General features: G+C 36.9%; 1 protein-coding gene across 2 annotated transcripts; it reads right to left on the reverse strand.

Moving 5' to 3' along the window:
• Positions 1-4,236: 4,236 nt before the first annotated feature.
• Positions 4,237-25,501, reverse strand: LOC128986663 (mucin-2-like). 2 transcript variants are annotated; one of them, XM_054407142.1, is made up of 7 exons: positions 25,401-25,501; positions 23,005-23,102; positions 21,551-21,654; positions 20,068-20,209; positions 10,074-10,172; positions 9,448-9,546; positions 4,237-8,243 (listed from the first exon to the last, which is right to left on the reverse strand). In XM_054407142.1, exons 1-7 carry the CDS (start codon positions 25,423-25,425, stop codon positions 4,746-4,748), a joined length of 4,065 nt encoding a protein of 1,354 aa, XP_054263117.1. In that variant the 5' UTR covers positions 25,426-25,501; the 3' UTR covers positions 4,237-4,745. The 2 variants fall into 2 exon arrangements, with proteins under 2 accessions (XP_054263117.1, XP_054263118.1); XM_054407143.1 differs by lacking the exon at positions 9,448-9,546.
• Between the last annotated feature and the right edge of the window lie 1,235 nt (positions 25,502-26,736).

The raw sequence follows: 26,736 nt of genomic DNA on the forward strand, positions 1-26,736 counted from the left end.
ATGTTGAAAAAAGTTGTGGAGTGGGGGACAATTAAAACTCACTTTGTAATACATTTACAACTAGTGTACATGTTGTTCAAAATCGAGCAGTTGCAATGAATCAAAGTAGTTATTTAACTCTTTCCGGACGGGTGACGAATATATCTACCTAAGTCTTTGGCGATAAAGGATAGGTGGCGGATATATCCGCTTATGGTTTTTGATGTTCCGGACGGGAAGCGGGATATATCCGCCTACTATTCAGACAGACTGGCAGGTGCTTGAGCAGTAACCAGATGTTTCGCGGTACCAAGGCGTCACTTTCCTGCTCTCTCCATGGCTGCGCTCTCTCCCGCACTCCCCCATCTCACCAGCGCCTACCCCTCTCCCACGTCACCCCCTCTCCCACGCACTACCCACCACCCACCTCTCCTACGCTCCCCCCTCGACGTTTCGTGCTCAACACTACGTTGTCTTTATTTATTGTTTACATATTGTTCTTTATTTATTGCCTAACGTTGTCATGTTTATATCTTCAAAGACGGGTTGCGGATATATCCGCTGCTTTTTTACTCATCCGCAGACGGGTAGCGGATATATCCGCATAGTTAAAAACAAGTAAAAAATTATTTTGACAGTATGAAGTGTTCCATTGTGTGTATTTCATGTGTACTTGCCAAACAAAACACAAATAAGAGAAATTTATTTTTTCCCCCGTTCTATGTCACGATTTCGCCCGTCCGGGAAGGGTAAAAAAAAATTACTTATTTAAAAACGAATCAAAGTCATAATTTCCTGTGACTTTAAAAGACTCAACTCATAGATTACGTACATAACAGTTATAATCAATATAATCAACATTTCTTGTAAATACGGTATTTGATCATTTTTCAAAAGCTGATCTGGGTTTTAGTGTATTCTACAAATGTTTCCTACTTATAGCCACATTAGGTTGTCCATGTTGATCTTTGTCAATGATAATGTAGTCTACATTAGCACTACCCATTGTCGCCAGTTTACGTTTACTAAATATCAGTCATTTTTTTATAGCGATAACATTTTGTTTACATAACTTAAGAACTGCTTGATTTTCTGCATAACCTCTCTGTCACAATTTTATTTGCTTCAATTGGCATTAATTTGGCTGGTTACAGTTATAACGTAAAGTTATATTTATCTGAAAAAATCCTGAATTTGAAGGCCTAATGTTGTTCAGATGGTTTCCCTTAAATGTGAATAATGCAAATCCTTCAATGAAAGTTTTATTAAGGTTTCTTGGATGTAGTCATATTATTGTATTGATATTATCTTAATTTTTTCTACTTGGTGGCGTTCTAATACTTTCCTGTGTTGCTATTGATAACAAATTGGTTCTTTTAATGATTGCTCAAGAAATACAGTACTATGTCAATTCATTTTTCTTATTTGCTAAACCTTTTTAGATTGTCCAGGCTTTCTTGATTTTTTACATTATAATATGTACGAATGTAAAATAAAATAGAAAACATGTAATTTAATCAAAATCAGTAAATGTACCCGCGTTTTGTTGAATTGAAATAGTTATTTGTGTAACTAGTGGTGAAAGTGGCACTTTGCTGCACACGAGAGCAATGTTTACGCACGAGCCGCAGGCGAGTGTGGAATGATCTCGAGTGCAGCAAAGGCCTTTTTCACTCGTGTTACACATTATATTTTTCCTACAGTCACTATAAAGCATATAAATAATTAGTCTTTCAAACACTATGCAACACGTTTTTAGGTTCAGCTGGCAACACAAATGGTGCCCTAGAGAAAGTAGTACCCGCGGTCCATATCACTCCGCTATTTTTCCTCGGCAAGAAATGTGCTCCGCGTTTTGAGAATATAGTTCCGTATGTTTTTGTAATTTGAAGTGGTTTCCGTGCCTAAAAAAATGCTTAAAAGGTATTTTCTTGTTTATTAAGATCGTAGGAAGGTTTTAAAAACGTTTAAAAGAAAAGTCCAGAAAGTTCAGAAATACCGAAACTATAAACACGAAATGACAGGTTAAATCGTAGTTATAATAGTCAATCAACTGCTCATAGTATAATTATCTTTAAGTGTTGCCAACCTATTTCCAAGCGTACACGGATTACGTGCATAATGGAACCACGATGTTTTGTGTTGTTTTGTTGGAATCCTGATGTGCGGCAAAGTATAAACCGTACGGCAAAGTATAAACCGTACGGCAAAGTATAAACCGTACGGCAAAGTATAAACCGTACGGCAAAGTATAAATATGCAGCAATTAGCAGCTTTCTGTACTATAAACAGTACAAGGAAGCCAACTTTGTCGGGTGACTGTAGGAAAAATAAATAACAGCAATTAAATTATACAGCTGATCAAAATGTAAACAATTATGTTCTTCATAAGGATAACATGGGATCTTTAAAAGCCGCTGGGGCAGAGACCAAGGTTTCTTTTTCAAAAATGTAAGGCCAGTTTGCAAATCTACGCGACCCGCTCTTTCCAATGAGACGGTCAAAACTTGTAAGCCAAAGTTTCATTTGGCCGTTTGCCCTTCAATGAAATCAGACTGTTGTTCTATGGCTCGTTCCTGCCTTTCTTGTCAGAAGTCAAAGATAAGTCGTCCCAATTCAACCCAAGTTGATACGTTTGATCTTGTAACACATCCATATTGATATAGTTGGCCCATTACAGTACCTGTTTTGGAAGTTAACAGGGATTGTTTGACTTGTGTTGACAGATTTTTACGTTGGCCGTTGGCCTGAAGCAGTTCCACTTGTGAACATAGAATCTGAAACTACCTCACACATTGTTCACAAACTGGATTTCAAGGTTTTGACACCACTGTGAATAACCATATGGATCAATGTAAACAATTTGAATAGTCTCTTTTTCAGCAAAGTAAACAAAGTTAACCGGATCAACCTGTCTGCGAAAAACTGGCCTATCATCCTGCTGCCAATGGACTCGAGGTATTGCCAGTGATTCTGATGGGGATCAGAGCTGTGTATGGCGTGAAGATATGCAAGCTTCCTCTGCAGAACTTGGGTACCAAAACAGAAAACACATACTTCTGACAGTAATATCAAACTGCAATATTCCTGTAGTGTGTGGTACAGGGTCAACCTCTACGACTTCCTGGAGAATTTACGACACAAAGCCATGATGATTATCAACTGGATCCACCAAACTTCGTGAAGAGCCTACGTTTTCACTTAAACAACCTGCGTCCAATCAGTAGAACTAGGCATGGTGGCACCTTACTACTTGCTCAGATGTCTTTGTGCTGACTGACATCCCCAATTAAGGGAGCTCTCCAACCTCTATATACTCTCGTCCTTACCTCATTATCACCAGAACTACCAAGACTGCCAAGATTGCTGTGGGTAGCAATATCACAGTTGCAATGGATCGACTCAAACCGGCATACTTTTTTACTGAGTACAAGAACAATGGATGTGCATAAAATATGACAGGAAGTTATGATCAATGAGTCATGGATGATCCTAAAGATCTCAACCAACCATCCATGACTAGTTTCAAGTCCATTAAATTGATTGAGCGATTCAAACAAAATCTGAATGACATGTACGCTTTCCCGTTTGATTTCAAGTATCATGACTTTCTTAAGTTAAATCATTAGCAGCTAGGGGGTACTGTGGCGAGTGCAGCAAAAAGACTGTTTAAAACCAGCTGGACAATGGTTTGTTATGAATGACACTTATACCTTTAAGATTTTATTCTGATTCCTAGCAGATGTTCCCCTGAGAAGGTAGTAATAAAATCACTAAACAATAAACTAAAATTATTTTGATGTCCAGGGACTTTGTTCCAAGTTTTGTAGCTCTATATCTATATTATTTTTTAAAATATTTAGCTGCCTCCGGAATTTTTAAAGTGTTATGGTTGAAAAATGTCAATTTTAAGATTTTGTAACTCTGTAACGGTTTACTCTATCAAAAGTATGAAGGAAGCCATTCTTGTTTAGAATTTTTTGTAGATTATTTTTGTATATAGGACACCGTTTTTTATTGTTTTTTTTTTTTTAATATAAATAGACATACGTTAGAATCACATTGTACATGACTATGTTTTGACTCAAACATAGTCAATGTACAATGTGATTCTAACTTATGTTTATTTTTATGAAAAAAATAATAAACAAATGTAACCCATAAAGATTAGGTAAATAAAATAAATAATGGTATGTAAAAAAAATACATTTCTACAAAATTAAAAATACTTTAATTTATCCAAAATATAAAAGCAGAGTTATTTACAATTAACAGCAATTAAATATTAAGTAAATATAAAATAAACTTAATTCACTAATTGAATTAATTGTAGATTGAGTGAGGTATTTTCTTTGGGATATTAAAGACATTTTGAATTAGTGAGATCCTTTATGAAATGCACACTACATTAGAAAAGAAAGCATTTCAAATAGGCTGAGTGTCATGACACTAATAAGCAAAATTCCGATTTGCATTTCTGTTACCAAGACTAGACTTATAATTTCGTTTACATTTATATTTTAAGTATTAATACTAGAAAATCACATAGAATTCACATAGAACCTGAACTAATATATGTTTCTCAGAGAGAGCAATGAGACTATATGTTTTTGTTAAACAAAATATTTGTGTTTCGCATAAAGTTTTTTTCTTCAGATTGGGTCTAAAAATGTGGCCAACAACCAAATTTTGCATACAGACATTGTAGAAATTGTTCACGCCTTCGGTGGTTACCATCTGAATAATTTAGAATATAATTTTTAAAATTATGTAATTGGTGGTAATAATTTAATAAAACAATATAAAATAGAAAACACTGAAACACACGTTAAGGCCCCAACAATAACTATTTCTTTTACAGCATATCTCTCCCAAAAATTTGTTTTTGATGATGTCGTAGGAGAAGCACTTGTCGATTCCACCGAACTTAAAGTTGTTGCAGTCACAGATGTCTCCAGGCTTGTTGTAGGTAATATTCTGGTAATTATAGTAGAATCTGTTGTAGAAACAGGCATGTTTGAAGTAGTCGTTCCCCTTGTAACAGTTGGTACGGTTGTATTTGAAGTTGTGCCTGTCGTAATTGTTAGTGATGAGTCTGTTACTGATGTTGTTGAAGATGTGGTTGTACTGACATCAGGACTTGAGCTAAAATTATCAGTGGAGATTGTTTCAGATGTGGATGAAATGTCTGTAGTTATAGGTGTTACAGAAGATGTCAATGTTGAGGAATCAGTACTTGAGCTAAAGACATCAGTGGAAATTGTTTCAGATGTGGATGACATATCTGTAGTTATAGGTGTTACAGAAGATGTCAATGTTGAGAAATCAGTACTTGAGCTAAAGACATCAGTGGAAATTGTTTCAGATGTGGATGTCATATCTGTAGTTATAGGTGTTACAGAGGATGACAATGTTGAGATATCAGGACTTGAAGTAAAGACATCAGTTGAAATTGTTTCAGATGTGGACGACATATCTGTAGTTGTAGGCGTTACAGAAGATGACAATGTTGAGACATCAGGACTTGAAGTAAAGACATCAGTTGAAATTGTTTCAGATGTAGATGACATAGGTGTTCCAGAAGATGTTATTGTCGAGATATCAGGATGTCTAGATGTTGCGGTGGTTGGTAGCGTTATGGATGTTGTGGCAGTTGGTTTGGTGGTAGATATTGTGGTGGTTGTTAGAGTTGTAGATGATGAGGTAATTGGTTCAGCTGTAGATGTTGAGGTGATTGGTATTGTTGTGGATTTTGTGGTAGTTGGGGAAGCTGTAGATGATGAGGTAGTTGGTATAGCTGTAGATGTTATTGTAGTTGGTGTAGCTGTAGATGTAGATGTTGTGGTAATTGGTTCAGTTGTATATGTTGTAGTAATTGGTTCAGCTGTTGATGTTGATGTGGTTGGTGTAGCTGTAGATGTTGTGGTAGTTAGAGTAGCTGTAGATGTTGTGGTAGTTGGTGTAGCTGTTGATGTTGTGGTAGTTGGTGTAGCTGTAGATGTTGTGATAGTCGGTGTAGCTGTAGAAGTTATGGTTATTGGTTCAGCTGTAGATGTTGTAGTTATTGGTTCAGCTGTAGATGTTGATGTGGTTGGTGTAGCTGTAGATGTTGTGGTAGTTAGAGTAGCTGTAGATGTTGTAGTAGTTGGTGTAGCTGTTGATGTTGTGGTAGTTGGTGTAGCTGTAGACGTTGTGATAGTCGGTGTAGCTGTAGACGTTATGGTTATTGGTTCAGCTGTAGATGTTGTAGTTATTGGTTCAGCTGTAGATGTTGATGTGGTTGGTGTAGCTGTAGATGTTGTGGTAGTTGGTGTAGCTGTAGATGCTGTGGTAGTTGGTGTAGCTGTAGATGTAGATGTTGTGGTGATTGGTTCAGCTGTAGATGTTGAGGTGGTTGGTGTAGCTGTAGGTTTTGTGGTAGTTGGCGTGGCTGTAGATGATGTGGTAATTGGTTCAGCTGTAGATGATGTGGTAATTGGTTCAGCTGTAGATGTTATGGTACTTGTTTCAGGTGTAGATGTTGTGGTAGTTGGCATAGCTGTAGATGTTGTGGTAGTTGGTGTAGCTGTAGCTGTAGATGTAGATGTTGTGGTAATTGGTTCAGCTGTAGATGTTGAGGTGGTTGGTGTAGCTGTAGTAGTTGTGGTAGTTGATGTAGCTGTAGATGTTGTGGTAGTTGGTGTAGCTGTAGATGTAGATGTTGTGGTGATTGGTTCAGCTGTAGATGTTGAGGTGGTTGGTGTAGCTGTAGGTTTTGTGGTAGTTGGCGTGGCTGTAGATGATGTGGTAATTGGTTCAGCTGTAGATGATGTGGTAATTGGTTCAGCTGTAGATGTTATGGTACTTGTTTCAGGTGTAGATGTTGAGGTAGTTGATGTAGCTGTAGATGTTGTGGTAGTTGTTTCAGCTGTAGATGTTGATGTGGTTGTTGTAACTGTAGTTGTTGTGGTAGTTGGTGTAGCTGTAGATGTTGTGATAGTTGGTGTAGCTGTAGATGTTGTGGTAGTTGGTGTAGCTGTAGATGATGAGGTAGTTGGTGTAGCTGTCGACGTTATGGTAATTGGTTCCGCTGTAGATGTTGTAGTTATTGGTTCAGATGTAGATGTTGATGTGGTTTGTGTAGCTGTAGATGTAGTGGAAGTTGGCATAGCTGTAGATGTTGTGGTAGTTGGTGTAGCTGTAGATGTAGATGTTGTGGTAATTGGTTCAGATGTAGATGTTGATGTGGTTGGTGTAGCTGTAGATGTTGTGGTAGTTGGCATAGCTGTAGATGGTGTGGTAGTTGGTGTAGCTGTAGATGTAGATGTTGTGGTAATTGGTTCAGCTGTAGATGTAAAGGTGGTTGGTATAGCTGTAGATGTTGAGGTAGTTGGTATAGCTGTAGATGTTGTGGTAGTTGGTGTAGCTGTAGATGTAGATGTTGTAATTATTGGTTCAGATGTAGATGTTGATGTGGTTGGTGTAGCTGTAGATGCTGTGGTAGTTGGCATAGCTGTAGATGTTGTGGTAGTTGGCATAGATGTAGATGGTGTGGTAGTTGGTAGTCTGGTTGATGTTGTGGTGGTTTTTTCAGTGGTAGATGTTGTTGTTGATGTGGTTGGTGTAGCTGTAGATGCTGTGGTAGTTGGCATAGCTGTAGATGTTGTGGTAGTTGGCATAGCTGTAGATGGTGTGGTAGTTGGTGTAGCTGTAGATGTAGATGTTGTTGTTGATGTGGTTGGTGTAGCTGTAGATGCTGTGGTAGTTGGCATAGCTGTAGATGTTGTGGTAGTTGGCATAGCTGTAGATGTTGTGGTAGTTGGTGTAGCTGTAGCTGTAGATGTTGTGGTAATTGGTTCAGCTGTAGATGTTAAGATAGTTGGTATAGCTGTAGATGTTGAGGTAGTTGGTATAGCTGTAGATGTTGTGGTAGTTGGTGTAGCTGTAGATGTAGATGTAGATGTTGTGGTAATTGGTTCAGCTGTAGATGTTAAGATGGTTGTTGTAGCTGTAGATGCTGTGGTAGTTGGCATAGCTGTAGATGTTGTGGTAGTTGGTGTAGCTGTAGATGTTGTGGTAGTTGGTTCAGGTGTAGATGTTGTGGTAGTTGGTAGTCTGGTTGATGTTGTGGTGGTTTTTTCAGTGGTAGATGTTGTTGTTGATGATGATGGATTGACTATCCAATTATAGTTTGTTGATATGTTGGTAAAGAGTCCAATATCTGGTACACCTGGTATGATTCCTTTGAGCACTCCATTGCACACAAGAGGACTCCCTCTGTCATCCTGCATCATAATGAAAACTATATATTTAATATTTTTTAGATATTTTTATGGCTTGGTTGTTTTTAGGTAATACTTTGCATGTGAAAGGACTATAAAACAAAAATTTACAATTAATTCTTAACCACTTTGAGTAATTGGTGGACAGCTTGGGCGAATGTTGACAAGAAAGATTGATTCTACCCATGGCCAAGATTGGGTCATGAGATCTTATGGTTGTGTTGTGGGGTTTTGAGGTTTTTAAATGTTTTTTTTTTTTAGTTAAATACCCCTGCAGCAAACCTGCCAACTAGTCAAACTTCCATTTGTCTGAATTGATTTTCAATTTAATCTATTTAAATAACATTAGGTTTAACGAGTACCTAGGTTTGCTGTACAAGGAAACTGTTAAAGTGGGGTTTTTGATAAAATATAAATAGCTTACCTAGTATACAATAATAAATTTGCGGTGTTAGATTAAAATATAACCATAAACAAGCAAATTACAACATTTTACAATATTCTCCATAAGAGTAACATGGGAATTTTAAATTAACAATTTTTAGAATTTTAAAATTAAATAAATACATTTTTAAAATTTTCCGTTACTTATAACTGTACAAAAACCGTTTGATATACTATTTGTTATTCTAGCCTTTTAAAAAGGTCTAGAGAGAAATTGGAAAATTTTGTGTTTTGAGGGTCAATAATGAGAGAAACAATTTTTTACCCTCGTAAAACCTCGTTCCAATGGTCCGATCATGCTGGTTCGCGAACTCATTCAAGTTTATCCTGCCTTACACCGTCAACAAAATTAGACAAAAATTACTCAAGTTATCATATATACACATGAAAATTTGAACGAATGGTGTTTTTGGCCTCTGGGGACATCAAAAAGGAAAGAGTAAATCGGTACCGACAATTTTTATAGCTCTATTTTTAAGACTTAACCCCCCCCCCCACTTCCGAAACTACCTAACGCTTTTTTTAGCTTCTACAACTCGAAAACGGATCTAGCAAAGATTTGCAAGAATATCCATGGTCAGGAATAAAACTTTCTAAAAAACGCTTCTAGGCATTTCAAGACAATCACGCCCCTTCACCCCGCCTAACATTTAGGGGGCCTGGGCGGTCTTATACAGGGTGATTGATATAAGTGTGCCCGCTGTTTTATTCAAAAACTATAAGAGATATCAAAATAAGCTAAATGGTGATGAAATTAACCTACCACATCAGACACATCTCCTGCACAGAAAATTTGGTCGGTATCGGTTTGACAATGCGAGTTCACAGACACTTGGCTGTATAGTAACTCTGACACCGTATCCTAAAAAAAAAATCATAATGGTTATAATTGAAGCACATTTTTGTTAGGTACATATCCTCAGTTTTGTTTAATTAATTGCATACATTCAGGACATGGGCCTACACAGAGGGGGCTAGGGGAGGCCATCAACCTCCCTAAGAAAAAACTTGATACAAAAAATAAAACAAGCTCGGTACGGTTTTGATATGGACCTAAATTTGTGAGAAATAATTGTGTGTAGTTTATGTGTGACATTGACAATGTAACTAGACATTTAATTTCTATTTCAGACTGCAGCAACAGTATGTGTGATTTATTCAAAAAAAATTTTTTCATATGTCTTTCGACAAAGTCCACCCAAACTCAATCAAATCAATAATCATGAACATTGGGTGTTGCTAGCCTAGTAGTTAGCCTCTCGGTCTCAAAATTTAGTTCAAGTTTTTTTTTATGATACCAACTCTTCTATACCTCATTGAAAATTTCTTCAGATATAACCAATGGTTAAAAAACAACACAAATAAGTATTGATTGAGAGAAATACTTACGTTTATAGACCAGCTGCTTATGTAACAGTTTTCGTAAGAGGTAGATTGCGTGAGATCAACAGCTGACAAATTTTTAGAGATTTTGAAGTCCCTTTCTGTCTACAACAAAAATATATAGCTATATTACGTAGTTATTTTAAATTAATAAAAACGTCATTATTTCTCACTTATTATTACATAGTTCTCACATTATTAACGCCACTTTTGTCTCGGCGCATCCTTGTATAGAGGAGGCTACGCTACAGTATACTAACAAACAAAGAAAAAATGTACAGTTGATAAACATATTAGAGTTCTTTGGACGATTTGAAAGTAGTTTTATCTTAGTTAAAGCCTTGGTTTTAGTTTTAGATAGTACTATTCATGTACAGTAATTTACACATGTGAATTATAACAATAATTATCTACTTAGAGAACTATGACTATCCAAACCTTTTGACAGGCCAAAAATATGACAGAAGGTCAAAGTTAGCATGGAGTTCATAAAGGAACAATAATTTGTTTTGAGTTTTTGTTTACATTTTTGTCTGCAATTTACTTAACCATCAGCTGTTAGAATAAAGTTTACTAAGGTTGGGCTCCCCATACATGGGCAAACATGTTCGCGAGCATTTTCGTGATGGTGTTGGAGGTGAACATGCTCGCTCGTGTGTGGGGTCTGCAAGCCTTCATACCGGCGAGCATACTGGGCTCGGCGCTCGGCTGGTCGGGCTGTCACAGCACGAGAGAAGTGAGTACTGTGTGGCGGCAAGCAAGCTCGCCAGCATGCTCGACCGTCTGTTGGAAACGCCGAGCATGTTCGCGAGCGTGTCCGCCAACAGGCTCTCAAACATGCTCTCCCGTGTGTGGGGGGCGTTTTATAACGAACCATATAAAAATCATAGTTGTGTGTCAGTGAATTTAACCTAATTTGTTGTGGCATTTTAGTAATATCAACTTCTAATATGTGGGCCAATATTTTAATTCGGGACAATTTAAGTCCCTGTGATTTTACAAGATTATTAACATATTTAAAGCTGCAACCATGTTAAAATATTAAAGTATACAACTTTGGACATAAGTTCAGGCATTGAATGAATTTTTTAGAAAAGTCGTTCATAATAAAAAAAATGTTAACTATGTTAAAATGTAACGGCGGTCCCGTGTCCCCCATGGTACCTTCGGATGTTTGAAGGTACGATTTTTGTAGTTACCGTTGTTTAAAGTAACGGTTATAGGGCACAACATTCTTAATAAATAGTCTAAAACGACCACCCGAGGTGCATTTTATGAACTGGTTTCGCATTTGGGTGTTAGATATTTTTTTAGGCTGTCCCCAGGTTTATGGTAACGGCGGTCCCCGACGAAATTAGTTCACGTCACTGCCACCAGAGTAGGAATAGCGCTTCTGTTAGTGGTGGAACGTGAACCTGAGCAGTCGACCTCTTGACTTTTGGCAGGTAAATATTTTTAAATACTATGATTTCTTTGTATTATTAAAAACACTCATAAAAAATGCTTGCGTATGTTTTTATTATGTAACTTCTGTCCCGTTAGTTAATTGGAATCCTGCTAATACAAGACAATTTGGACTATTTCGTTGTATTAAGCAGCTAGACCGAATACTAGGGTTCCAATATGGCTGTCTTGAGTAAAGCTGTTATTTTGTAAAAATTCATAATTTAATGTTTTGTAACGGCGGTCCCTGTAACGGCGGTCCTTGAATATCGGAAAATATATTTTATTAGGGACCGCCGTTACTTGGACCGGCGTTACGTCTTTTAGATGTTGTGAATTAAGTTTTAATCTTCTTTTTTGTGAAATATTTGTAGTCTAGCTACATATTTTTTTTTTTTTATAGGCAATATCCAGGGTCGAAAATTACATATTAAATCCAAAATTATGGGTTTTTAAAAACAAAAGACATTATAAAAAAATAGTAATTTGCGTCATTTTCAGGGGCTTTTTTAACATTATTAACGTTTAAGAAATCACATATTCAGCAGGAATTTTGGATTGGACTGTACACTACCCGCACCATCTTTCATGTCAGCTGTCCAGCCGTCTCGAGTCTTGGTTGAATGTGACTCATGTCTCGACGTTCCTCCCTCCCTCCCTCTCCCTCACTCTATCTCTCTCTTTGTTTTGATGTTTTGAGGTCATTTAAGTCGTTTTGACACTGGCGATATCAGTGTCAAATAATTTACCGGTACTGATTTATTAGTTTATCTTTTAGTTTTACGTTTTATTTGTCAAATTTGGAGTCAATACTGTTTTTTTATAATTCTGGAAACAAATGTTCTTGCTTTATTTTTGATTAAATACTATCTAACTAACATTGGTTTGTGTTATGTGTTTAATTGTTTAAAATAAACATACGGTACTTTATGTAAACTTTTATTTTTTATAAACACCTCCTTAAATAGTAATTGAGGTATTGGTACTCCAAAAATAAAAATTAAATATCAAGTGGTACGCGCAGACAAAAAGACTGAGAACCCCTGATTTAGAGTTTGCTATTCAAATAGCGTGTTCATGTAATCATAGCAGATATTTACAACAATATTTTCTACTTTCAGATCATGGCAGGCAAACGACGAACTAAAAAAATGTCAATCGAAGAAAAACGAATGTATGAGAGGGAGAAAAAAAGAAAACAGAGAGCGAGAATGACAGACGTACAAAAAGAACTGAAAAAAGAATATGACCGCAAGTATAAAAAGAAGAAAAAAGAAGAGAATACGTGGAAAACCGTCGAGACCATGAGTGATCGGGAACTTAGGAAAGTAAGAAAACAAACTAGGATTAGGGTGCAACGTTTCAGGAAGCGGAAGGCTGAACGAGAAAATTTTTTAAAGGAACTACTTGTCAATTCACCTCCTGAGAGTCCACAGAGTCTTCCGCCTGATCGTGTTGTCCTAACTAAAAAAAATAGTGGTAGGAAGAAAAAAAATTTGAATAGATCTAAAGTGTACAGAGCACTAAAAAGGATGGAACTTGCTTTGAAAATTGAAAAAACAAAATCCCAGAATTATAAAAAGCAAGCCCAACGATTTCAGCTCAAAACAGGTAGTTGTGGATCTCCATCTCCCAACACAAAAGTGAAAAAACTAGCTGGAGGAAAAAATGTACCTACTCCTGTGAAAAGGAGACTGGTATTTGCTGAATCGGTGCTTGCAAACTTAGAAAAGAAGATTTCGGATAGCAACTTAGATACAAAGAAAAAAGACGAATTATCAAATCTTGTATCTTCGCCGTATCTTAAAAAATATAGAATGATCAACCAAGCCAAAAATTTTGTGTCGTATAAAGTATACAGGAAGGCTCTGATGGGACAAAACACCAAGCGAGGAAGGAAAAATCATCCCCACTCACACCTAGTAAAACAATTTCTTGAAGAAGATATCAACAGCAAAATGTGTCCTGGTAAAAGAGACACACGGACGAAGAAAAAAACCAAGATTCAGAAGAGGATCCTTCTGGATACAATGAAAAACCTACACGGACGTTTCACAAAAACATATCCAGGGATTAAACTGTCATATTCAATGTTTTGCAAGCTAAAGCCTTTTTATATTGTAGCACCAAAGATGGCGGACCGGGAAACATGCGCTTGCATCCATCACACAAACTTTCAGTTTGTCGTTGATAAGCTATACCAGATAAACGTTTTAGACTTAAACTCAATTAGAAAAGTCATGGAAGAATCATGCTGTGATGTAGAAAAAAAATCCTGCATGTATAGGAAGTGCCCTAGTTGCGTTTCGAAAATGAAATTTCGCCTACCAGAAGAAGATTCAAAGATAACCTACAAAAAATGGATCCAAAAAAAAAAGAAACAAGGACAATCAAAGGAAAAGAAAAAATAATAAGGATTATGGAGAAAAAAACTGTGGAGTGCACTATAAAGGAGCTTGTGGTAGTATTCATCGAGAGTTTGAGCTTCATGGGACCTCACATCTTCCAAATTCATTACCATTACAAATCAATGAAACACTTGAAGGAAAACCTTACTCCCAATGAAATCATGATCCACATGGATTTTTCCGAAAATTATGTGATAAAACACGCAGAAGAGATACAAGCAATGCACTTTGGAGCCTCAAAGAGGCAACTATCTATTCATACTGTAGTTGTCTACAGACATTCCCAGAAGTCCCAATGGTGAAGATGGGGTTAAAACAAAAAGTCACCAATCATTCGCAACTGTGTCATCAAATCTCGACCATAACGCTTATGCGGTCTGGGCTCACCTTGAGCCTATTGTGAGTTGTCTTAAAACAAAATATCCAAATGTTGATACTGTCCATTTCAGATCAGACGGGCCATCGTCACAATATAAAAACAAGAACAACATTTATCTTTTAATGAAGAAGCTGCCTGATATTTGGCCTGGCATTACGTCGTGGACTTGGAATTTCTCTGTTTCAGGGCATGGCAAAGGTGCCATGGATGGCATCGGAGGTACTCTTAAACGTACAGCTGATGGTGTAGTTCTTAGAGGCAATGACATCATAGATACATCTGACTTCATCGAAATGGCAAAACTAAACTGTAAATCAATCGAGCTGTTTGAGGTACAAAGCCACAAAGTTGTCGAGTGGCAAGGATTGTTAGCTGGGGCAAAACCTCATGTAATTCCAGGAATCAAAAAGGTACACCAGATCACTTGGACCAGTACAAAGCCCTACGAAATACAACTTCGGGAACTGCCATGCACCTCTTGCATGTTTGAACGGTGTAACAATACTTGCATATCTGGACAAACCACCATTGAACTCGAGAAAAAGAAGACACCAGAGTCTAACCAAAGCAATGATATCCCCGAATTCCTAGAGATGGGATCCTACGTCGCTGTTATCTATGACTTTAATTGGTATCCAGGTAAGGTATTAATTTTTTATCTGTAAGAAATATGTATTTGCCATTGCGTATTTTATTTAAATCGTACCTGTAAAAGGTACCCTACTCAATCACTTTTTTCTTATATTAGTGACACTTAAATGCCTAACTCTTTTTTTGAATGTATTGAAAATGCTTGTTTACAGGACAAATCGTAAGAATTGAAAATGACAACGTGCATCATGTTTTAACAGATTTAAAATCAGTTAATATTTTTTGTTGCCTGTTATTAATCATATGAATGTCAATGCTTCCCTCAACAAAATTATGATAAATCTGCTTGTTTACAGGAAAAATTGTTAAAATTGAAAATGATGACGTGACTATTTCTTTCATGACTTAGAATGGAATCAACTACCAGTGGCCAGCAAAACCGGATATCCAAACAATCACACGCAATTCAATCTTATGCTTGATGAACGGGGGACCCAGAAAAGTATCATCACGGAACTACGTGTTCGACAATACTGAATACATTGACGAGTTGTGCGAGAATGAGTTGAAGCAGTAACTGTAAAAAACATTTTTTCAGCCTTCGTTTTTGAAAAAGAGTGAATTTATTTTAGTTCAAATTAAGTACCTGGGGACCGAGCCTTGCTCGGGGAAAATCATTAGTTCACTCTGAAAGCAGTCTTAGTATTGGAGATACATAAATCCATTCCCAAACTCCACACGGTTCGCCTTTACTATGTCCTACACCATTTCCTACGTCATGGACCTGTTTCCCTGCATTCCCATAGCACTTTAGGATTGTAGATACCTTAATCTAATCGTTATTAACAGATCCCACACTCCGGACAGCTCACCTTGACTACTTCCTTCACCACTTCCAACGTAGTGGACCAGTTTCCTCCCTTCCCATAGCATTTCAGAATTGCAGACACCTTAATCTAATCGTCATAAACAGTTCCCACGCTCCATACTACTTGCATTTACTACTTCCTTCACCACTTCCTCCGTCGCAAACCTGTTTCCCTACCTTCCCATTACATTTAAAGATTGGATATACCTTAATCTAATCGTCATAAACAGTTCCCACGCTCCATACTACTTGCATTTACTACTTCCTTCACCACTTCCTCCGTCGCAAACCTGTTTCCCTACCTTCCCATTACATTTAAAGATTGGATATACCTTAATCTAATCGTCATAAACAGTTCCCACACTCCGGACAGCTCGCCTTGACTACTTCCTTCACCACTTCCTACGTCACGGACCTGTTTCCCTCCCTTCCCATAGCATTTTAGGATTGCCCATACCCTTATCTAATCGTCATAAACAGTTCCCACACTCCGGACAGCTCGCTTTGACTACTTCCTTCACCACTTTCTTACGTCGTGGACCTGTTTTCCTCCCTTCCCATAGCATTTAAGGATTGCAAATACCTTAATCTAATCATCATAAACAGTTCCCACGCTCCAGACAGCTCGCCTTAACTACTTCCTTCACCACTTCCTACGTCACGGACCTGTTTCCCTCCCTTCCCATAGCATTTTAGGATTGCCCATACCCTTATCTAATCGTCATAAACAGTTCCCACACTCCGGACAGCTCGCCTTGACTACTTCCTTCACCACTTCCTACGTCACGGACCTGTTTCCCTCCCTTCCCATAGCATTTTAGGATTGCCCATACCCTTATCTAATCGTCATAAACAGTTCCCACACTCCGGACAGCTCGCTTTGACTACTTCCTTCACCACTTTCTTACGTCGCGGACCTGTTTTCCTCCCTTCCCATAGCATTTAAGGATTGCAAATACCTTAATCTAATCATCATAAACAGTTCCCACGCTCCAGACAGCTCGCCTTAACTACTTCCTTCACCACTTCCTACGTCACGGACCTGTTTCCCTCCCTTCCCATAGCATTTTAGGATTGCCCATACCCTTATCTAATCGTCATAAACAGTTCCCACACTCCGGACAGCTCGCCTTGACTACTTCCTTCACCACTTCCTACGTCACGGACCTGTTTCCCTCCCTTCCCATAGCATTTTAGGATTGCCCATAGCCTTATCTAATCGTCATAAACAGTTCCCACACTCCGTACAGCTCGCTTTGACTACTTCCTTTACCACTTTCTTACGTCGTGGACCTGTTTTCCTCCCTTCCCATAGCATTTAAGGATTGCAATAACCTTAATCTAATTATCATAAACAGTTCTCACGCTCCAGACAGCTCGCCTTAACTACTTCCTTCACCACTTCCTACGTCACGGACCTGTTTCCCTCCCTTCCCATAGCATTTTAGGATTGCCCATACCCTTATCTAATCGTCATAAACAGTTCCCACACTCCGGACAGCTCGCCTTGACTACTACCTTCACCACTTCCTACGTCACGGACCTGTTTCCCTCCCTTCCCATAGCATTTTAGGATTGCCCATACCCTTATCTAATCGTCATAAACAGTTCCCACACTCCGGACAGCTCGCTTTGACTACTTCCTTCACCACTTTCTTACGTCGCGGACCTGTTTTCCTTCCTTCCCATAGCATTTTAGTATTGCAGATACCTTAATCTAATCAACATAAACAGTTAGCACACTCCGGACAGCTCGCCTTGACTACTTCCTTCACCACTTCCTACGTCGCGGACCTGTTTCCCTCCCTTCCCATAGCATTTTAGGATTGCAGATACCCTAATCTTATCGTCATAAACAGTCCCCACACTCCGGACTACTTGCCTTTACTACTTCCTTCATCACTTCCTACGTCACGGACCTGTTTCCCTCCATTCCGATATTATTTTATGATTGCCTTTACTACTTCCTTCACCACTTCCTACGACGCGGACCTGTTTCCTTCCCTTCCCATAGCATTTTAAGATTGCAGATACCTTAATCTATTCGTCATAAACAGATTCCAGACTTCGCACTGCTACCCTTGACTACAATGTATCGAGTAATCTTCAGTATAATCTTTGCTAAATATTACAAATGATGTTTTTCCTTTTGTACTGTATTTGTAGTTTGCTAGTATACTGTGGGTAGTTGGCTTATTATGAACACATGCTACAACTTTAAGTCTTTTGTTTACTTTTTCCTTGTTATTTAATTCAGCCAACATGGTTACCTAGCAACCCATAAGACTAATGTTAAAAAATGTGATTTTCAGTTTCATTTTTCTACGTAATTAGATTTTTGTTGGCAGTTCTAACTGCAGTAAACTCGTTTTTAGGCCAGAAATAAACTATTTACAACATTTGAAGAAAATCGTCGGAGCCGTTTTCGAGATCTTGTTTGCAAGCAAGCAAGCAAGCATACATACATACATACAAGCAAACATTGCTCGTATTAGAGTATAGGATAACAGAACATTGTTTTTATTTTATCCTACAATCGCAGTTACTTTAATAGTTTTTCAATATAACTGCGTCACTTATTTTTTATTCATAATGTTGTCAGCCAATATTTGTCTATTGTTTCTTCATTCGTTTGTCGTTTTTACTATACAGATATATTCTATTTTTATGTACGACTATTAAAAGTTAAATTTATTAATATAGTTCACTTGAAACATTTTTATATTGTTGAATAAAAGTCTGAAAAAGTAACTTTGAGACTGATGAAATAAGACTATAGAAGGTTTTTTAAGTACAAATTAAATAGTTGATGATGACTCGACTTATTTAATACTATCTTGTTAACAGTAACTTGTTTAAATGACTTATGATCTGCCTATTATAATTTGTAAGTGCAATTACTAAAATTGTTTTTTGAAAGTAGTTGTATTTATTTTCAAACCTCAAAACACTCTGTTCTCATAAGAAAGGTTAATTAACTTTGTTGATTTTCTCTGCATTTGTATTAGTGATTATTTTATGATGATAAAATGCATTGACAGTATATATAAAGGTAACACCATAGCCTAAAAGGAACAAATATAGGTTTAAATAAGTTTTTATCTTTATTTTAATGACGATTTCATGGTCTTGAGTCTTGATGTAACGTCGGTCCCCGCATGCGTAACATCGGTCCCATAGTTTTGTAACGGTGTGTCCCCTAGTCAAAATCAAAAATTTTTTCCCGCCAAAAAAAGGGGTCTACAGCGTGGACACATATTGTATCTTGATTTGACATGTCAGTAGAATGTATTAAAAAAAAAAAAATTTCACTATTTTTTTTTGGGAAGATATTTGAAGTCAATTTGTCCCGAATTAAAATATTGACCCATGTATCAGTGTTGAAGAAAGTAGAATTAAACTTAGTTTTTATTGCATTTTAATTTGTAAGAACTTAGTTCTGTTAATATTTTTGTAGTTGTTTAACCCGTTTCATAGTATGGACACTGAGGTTTTAAATGGTAATGATGAGTTTGTTCCACACTTTAACGTTTTAGAGCTACAAAAAGAGCCCGTTTCTCCCGAATGTCAGCCAATCCCGGAATCTCAACAAAATACATCAAGGCGTAAACGGCATAGCAGGTGCACAGACAAACAAAGGAAAAAGCAGGCGAAAAATGCAAGCAAAAAGTATGAAGAAACTCATCCTGAAAGACATTCGCCAAGGATTCGATGAATGGTGAAAAATCTATCAGCAATAACATATGATCGAAAATAGACAATGAAGGAGATAGCTGGGTGGCGATACCATGACGTTGAGATGTACAAGGCCTTAAAATGGAAAGAAGAAACACACTGGGTATGTGCTGCAATGGTGGTAATGTGCAGCTTATACCTTTGCAGTACCTACCTGAACCTTTATGCAGTCTGGTCATGGGCAACCACCCTGAGCATATACACTTTATGGACCGGCTGAGACATTATAATAGCTGCTTTAAAATAACACCAACATCGTTTGGGGCAGCTCAGGTTGTAGCTGAATTGTTGACTAACAGTTTTTGGCACAAATACTAATTTTAAATTTCAACCAATTTGAAAGTTAAACTTTCAAATTGGTTGAAATTTAAAATTAATGTTAGTTACACTAAGGAATTAATATTAATTCCTTAGTGAAGCACGGGTATTCCGCTAGTATATCTATAGTTTTAAACCGTCTGTTTATTTTGTGATTTAATGTTGAATGAGCGTTAGTCTAAACTGTAATTGGAAACTCTTGGTAATTCATAGTAAATTTCTATCAACTCCACATCTTATTTCAAAGCTACGTGTCACCTGCAGTATGATGAGGTCATGGTAGTAAGTAGTACTGTTGTAATCAGGATGTTCTTGCGATGAAGTGAAGTTGTAGAAGTCAGCAGTATCTAAATCTGCTGTGCCTGCCATCAGGATGAGGTCTGATAAAGAGTAGGAGTTCCTAAAATAAGGTAAATAACAACTTATTCATCATTGTTTCTTTTTAAGAAAATTAATTATACTACTTTATTATTATTACAGGATCTCTTGGCTTGATCTCTTGTGTGAGTTAAACGTTGTAAGGGAACCTGTGTAGGTCTTTAACAAAACTCTTTGTACTGTGCTCCGAGCTATAACTGCTTACTACGCCGACGAATCAATGTTCTTGCGTTGTCCTCTACACTATCATGTACAGCCTCAATATTTTCAAGGGAGCGACCTGCCCGACTGCACACTGGTCTTTTAATGTCCAAAACTGAGCCAATTTCTTTGAACTTAGAAATCAATCTTCGGACAGATGACTCATTTGGTGCATTGTCCTGGCCGAAAATAGCGCGCAGCTTCCGCACCGTTTCAGAGAAACATTTTCCGTACTTGTAGTGCACTTTAACTATGACCACGCGTTGATCCGTCGTGTAGCGATTCATGGCTACAAATGGGACCTAATACTGTAACATCGCTGATAATTTGGGAATTCCTATTGAAATACAGATAAGCATAAAACGCTCCTGAAATCCGGCGTTCTTACTGGGACACCCTTTATATGTAATGTTCCCTAGTCTTTAGTCATCTATCTTTAGCCAAACCAAAATTATCCTATCCTACTAATCCTACTAATATTATAATTGTGAAAGTATGGATGTTTGTGTATAACCTTTGAGTATTAATAGAAAACTTCAGTATCCAAAAGTCAATGGTATAACTCTAAGTTCTATCACGTGAAAGCTACAGGACCGATTAAGCTGACATTTTGCAGAGATGTACTTGATAAACTTGAGAAACACATAGGCATATTAAAGTTGTGAAAATCCTATAGGGCTATGCCCAACGGGAGTTCAAAGTTTTGATGTTATTCTTATGAGTATTCATATTTAAAAGGAATTAAATAATTTTGCCAGTTGCCAACAGGTTGCAGCACCATTATTTTTTTCCATTTATGACAAGAGCTAATTTAAACTAAGCAGCAACAAAGAAGCTGTGATACACAATGAGAACTGACAGATTAGAATTGTTTTCAGTTATGTTTTTGTTTTTAATTTAATAAATAATTTGTGATACTGCGCGAATGTTTGATTATTTACTTTTTTCTTTTGTTTAGGTGCAGTGGTAGAAAATTATGGCTATAGCAGATACGTTATACTTTAGCATACCGTAAATTTAAAGAACAAAATTTTCTCAAGCCCTGTCCTCCCCCATTGCAAACGCAGATTACGAGTATAGCATTTCATACTTAAATACGCTAACCGCGAATGAAGCTAGGGTACTCTGCTAGTGTTATTATAAAATTATATAAAATACTTACGCAGATGAGATACAGCTGGCTGTAGTAAGAACCTGATGATTATTAATAATCACTGCATTACAGACTGGTATTTGTCCAATATCGGCATTATAAAATATGAAGCCCTGTAAACAATAATAAACAATATATATAACAAACTGTCAGATGAATTAATCCCACAGTTGCACGGTATAATATCAGTTTAATAAGTCACACTATAATATAAGTTTTGTTTTATATTATAGAATCTATTTCACTATACAAAAACTTGTTATGGTTTTAGCGAATTTCCCATATCTACATATCTATATAAGCTAGCTATTAACGTAGGTCTCATAGTAAGACCTGGGCCAGGGACAAATTTACTTTTTAATTTTGATGTCTCCAGAGGCCAAAAACACGATTCGTTCAAATTCATATATGTATATTATATATGTCTGTTAGTGAGACAACTCAAGCAAAAATTTAGATCAAGCACACTCATTAACTAATTTAGATTAAATTTGTTACCTACGTTTATTCATACAAGTTCGCTAATCAGCATGATTAGACTACGAGATTGGGGGTTTATGGGGGGTTTCATGGGATGAAAATTTTGACAAAAACAATACTTTCTCATTATACTATGTATAGGGGGAGATGTGGCGTATTTGGCCCACATTTGGTGATTTGGTCATATGATTTAAGATCATAAACCGAACCGTTCATGTTGGAAACGACAACTAGACACACATTATTTCCGAAGAGGAGACAATTTACCACAATTCGCAGGCCCAAAGAGCCATCAGCTTTGATGAGTGTATGAATAATTAAAGTAATTAATTACTAGAAAGTCCTGTCTAAGGAACTTGTCGGCCTTAGTCAGTAACAAGACTACAAGATCACGCCACTAATCCCACACTCATCTTCATCCATACTTGGCTTAAAATACCTACCTTCGTATGGTTGCGATTTCAATTGAAAGTATAAAAGTAAAGTAAAGTATTTTTACTTTTGTTACCTACTATAACATATTTTAACATCGTAGGTACATATCTCTTATTTTAGTTCAAGAACTTAAACAAAAACTCTCTAAAAAAATATCAACATGAAGCAGATCAAAACATTAAGATTTTCTAATACTTTAATACTTTAATAATACTTTTCATTGAAATGGCGATTATACAATGTAGGTATTTTAAGCCAAGTATGAAAGGAGATGAGTGTAGGATGAGTGGTGGAATCTTGTAGTCTTGTTAGTGACTAAGGCCAACATATTCCTTAGAAACAGCTGTTAATTAATAGCCCATACAGCTAATGGCAATAGGATGAGAAATCTTGCACTGATCGATATAGTCAAATATATTTCCCATTAATATTTCCAATACCTCTAGAACTAATTCGTGATAAAATAGCCTATGGTTGTGTTTAACATCATTTGGTAATTACTGATAAGATAGAAGTAACTGTATCAACATTGAGGTATTAACTGGTACCTGATATGGGAACTGGGAGGAGTTGGTTGTAACTGTCCCATTTGATAACGCATTAGCGCAATGATGGCGCTTCAATGGCACAGTGATAAGAGCAATAACTGAAACATTTGGAAAAAAAACAAAGTTACATAGAGTAATCAAACGTTTAAGTTATGGTCAGATATTTTGACAACCAACTTTTCTAGTGGCTCTAAATAAAGTGTAAGAGCCAAATGTGCAAAATGGGCCAGTGTACTCTTACTCAAAATTATTTAAATATTTTCTTCGTAAAATATATTCAGGGCATTTCAAAATAAAAGGGAAGAATGAATATATGTTTATTATTTGAAACCTTTCAATTACTCATGATTTATATAGTATTTGATATAGACAAGAATTAAGTTTAATTTTCATACTAAATAACTACCAATTATTATTCTCTATAACTTCCTCTGAACCGAGAAGCGTGGGACAGTCAGTCGGGTTAGAAGATCAGGAAGAGTGTGAGATCACAGTCCAATATCTCGACCCTCCCTGCAGTTGTCTTCAGGGTATAGATGTCTTTTTAAATCGTATTATTTTGAATCAAAATTTGTCAATTAATAAATTAAGTATTACTGTAATATCTTGACTCTGCCCTCCTTCATTAAAGTTTCCTCTTTTACCCGTGGTCATCACAATATTTACAAATTTAATAATGGCATCAATCAATAAACTGTGAACTGAACTCCCCATGGATAATTTTGGCATCCAAAAAATGAACCAAAACAAAACCAACTATTTTGTTTGTAAATTTGGTTTTTGACATCCTAAATAATAAGTTCTATAGACACAAAAATTTTAATTGCTGAACACTATATAATTCAATTTTCTAATCAGGGCTCAATTAAAAGTATTTATAGCTTGTTTGTGAATTTCTATTACAATACTTTTCTTTTTAAATTAGGCCTACCTTTGTTGTTGTAACCTTTAGTTCTTGAGTAGGTAAATAAGAAGGGTGACACAAAAATACCTACTTAAGGAACAGGTTAATCAAATACAATTCAAGTCTTGAAAATGTGAAGTAAAATAATTTGTTCACCACACTATGATGTTTTTAGCTGTTTTACATACTGGTGGCTGAAAGTTACGTTTTGCTGGCCATGCCAGTGTCATCGTTATTTGGGGACCGAGCGGGTTTTTACATCCCTTGGGCCGCAAAACCAGCTGTTCGCTTACTTACCTTAAACATTAATGCATAAATACTCAATCAGTATCCACAGCATTGCAATAGACTTGTTATATTGTCATCGCTGCTAGCAACTATTTATTATTATTTTTGCTGATTCCTCAAGTTGTGTTTTTACATAACCTTAAAAGTGTTGACTGTTAGTGTGCGGCATTATTGTGGTGAAAAGTGGTAATAGGGTATAGTGTGGTGAAAAATAGCGTTCGTACAACGGACCAAAATGGTTTTGCAACTCTTGACCGTTTTAAATTCTCAACTTTGTCTCGAACTTAAAAACTGTCTTGAGCCAGCAAAACCTCATTTTCGGCCCTAGGTACGAAATATACTATTTCGTTTCCATTGTGTGTTTTAAGCATCTGTCACACAGGGCTTGTTTCAGCAGCTAGTTCTGGCTGCAAGATCCAGCAGCTCTAGTTCCTGGTTCTACAGCGTGCTAGAAGCGTCAGACGAAGCTGGGAAACTAGCGCTACAAAGTCTGGTGTTGTGATTGGCACTGTGACTTTGAGTATTAATAAAACAAAAATAATATCGTCTGTTGGCAATAAACGTGATGTTTTATCTATGATCAGCCACAGTGAGCTTAAGTCTTAGTTATAGCTCAGTGATCTATAGCTTATAGGTTAGCTATAGATCACCTTAGCTTATAGGTGAGATGTAGCAATCGTTACAGCAATAAGATTTTGACAATAGATTAAAATAAATATTCAAAACATGAAGTTTAAAATTTGTTCTTGAATTTACATTATTAAATTAATTTAAATTTATTCTTATTTGGAGAACTAGCTCGATACTGTTGGCTCCAGTCGGACGGAGCTGGAATGGCACTAGAGACCACAGCTGGGCGGTCACGTGACCTGCAAGTGACACTTCAAGCGCTTGGAATATAACTGTTTAAACCCTCCAGCGGCTAGGTACCTGCTCATGCGAGTGTTTCTAGCCACTGGAGGATCACATGATGCTGGTCTTCTGCTGCTAGTTACTAGCGGTGAAAAAACAAGCTCCGTGTGACCGGCGCTTAACACATGGTAAGAAAGAACAGTTTATTTCCTCATGGAAACGGTAAACCCCTGAATGCCTCCTATGTCCCTACGATACGTTTTGTAAAAACAAATTTTACCTTAAAATAGTTACACCTTCAACGTTGTAAGTTTGATACTACAATAATCTAACTGTTAACAGTTTTACTTACCACTGAGGAGATGTAACATAAGCATGGCAGTGATTTGTCAAGAATTCCCTCTACAAACCGTCCTCTTCATACTGACAATGGAGATTAAAGGTATCAGCCCGCACAGATAACGGAACTTATCTCATCTGGATGTGAATCGACTTGCAACTTGTTTATGATAGGGTTACAAGTGTAACTAATCTTTCACACCTGACTCAACTTTATTGCAACATTTTATTTTGGTGCTATAAAATATTCTATCCAGAAACATTACTGTAAGTCATTTTGTTGAGAATGAAAAAAAAAACTTGAAGGGGCAATAAATAGGGGGAATTAAAGGAAGGGGGGAAGATAAATAGTTATACATTTTATTGACACAATACTAAAAAAAAATCGAGGATTGGACGTAAATTGTTTGCAGTTGAAAAAGATAAATTACACATAGATGGTTTGTTTTCCTAAAATGTTCAATTCCTATGGGGCAACTGATATGACTTGTAGTCATGCGACTGTAGCCGTGCGATCAGAGCCGTATAGCCTGAGACAATCGTCTTAATTCCTATGCTGCGGCTGCAACTAGTGCAGTTGCGCTCTGACATGGAATAAGCACAGTTGGCAGCGTATATATTCAGGAAGAAGAGGAGGAAGAAGAAATATTAATGTGTATAGTGAAAAACATTGAACAACATAATACGTTGTTCATGGTATGGCAAAAAGAGGGGTTTTAGAATATTCTCCAGAGACATCTTCTTCAAGTATCGGGGATGCTTGGGGTTGAAATCGGGTGGGTGGTGACAAACCAATTCAATAAACTTAACTTTATAAACTCCGTATGTATTATTATAAATTTGTTACAGTCGCACGATTGCAGCAACTAGACGTCTCACGGAGTAGTCGAGCCGCATCGACTCTAGCCGCCCGGCTATATTTGCTCCAGTCACGCGGCTATGGACGCTCAATAGGAATGGGTTGCATTTACTTTGCATATAAGCAATCACTTTTTATAGCCGCGCGGTTATAGGAATTGTACCACAAGGCAAATCAATCGTGATATGAGGAAATATGTTGTTTTTTCTGGTGTAAATTTAGATTTATTTATGACGTACTTGGGAGCAACACACCAATAGTGTAGTATCAAATCCGTTAGGGTGTTATTTTATTATTTTTTTTACTAAGAAGGCATAAAATTATGTGAGTTCATCCATATGCTCATCCTTGACAGAACAAAATAACATTGCAACTTTTTAGAACATACATTTTGTGATCAGCATGATTTAGATTTTGAGATTACTTTAGTCAGGCAATGATTTTCCTACTTTCTGATTTCCTAAATTGTATGATCCTATTGCTGGTGTTC

The sequence above is a fragment of the Macrosteles quadrilineatus genome, unplaced genomic scaffold (assembly GCF_028750875.1).
Source record: "Macrosteles quadrilineatus isolate MER2022 unplaced genomic scaffold, UCM_ALF_1.0 Scaffold_2__2_contigs__length_208266976, whole genome shotgun sequence".
NCBI classification, from domain to species: Eukaryota; Metazoa; Arthropoda; class Insecta; order Hemiptera; family Cicadellidae; genus Macrosteles; species Macrosteles quadrilineatus.

What these genes read in the sequence shown, in the direction of transcription:
- LOC128986663 (XM_054407142.1), bottom strand. Translation starts at nt 25,425, where the DNA reads ATGCTTATGTTACATCTCCTCAGTG. An exon ending in GCCAGCTGTATCTCATCTGC is followed by an intron (nt 20,210 to 21,550) that starts GTAAGTATTTTA and finishes ACCTTATTTTAG; the next exon opens with GAACTCCTACTCTTTATCAG. An exon ending in CAGGAGATGTGTCTGATGTG is followed by an intron (nt 8,244 to 9,447) that starts GTAGGTTAATTT and finishes ATTATGATGCAG; the next exon opens with GATGACAGAGGGAGTCCTCT.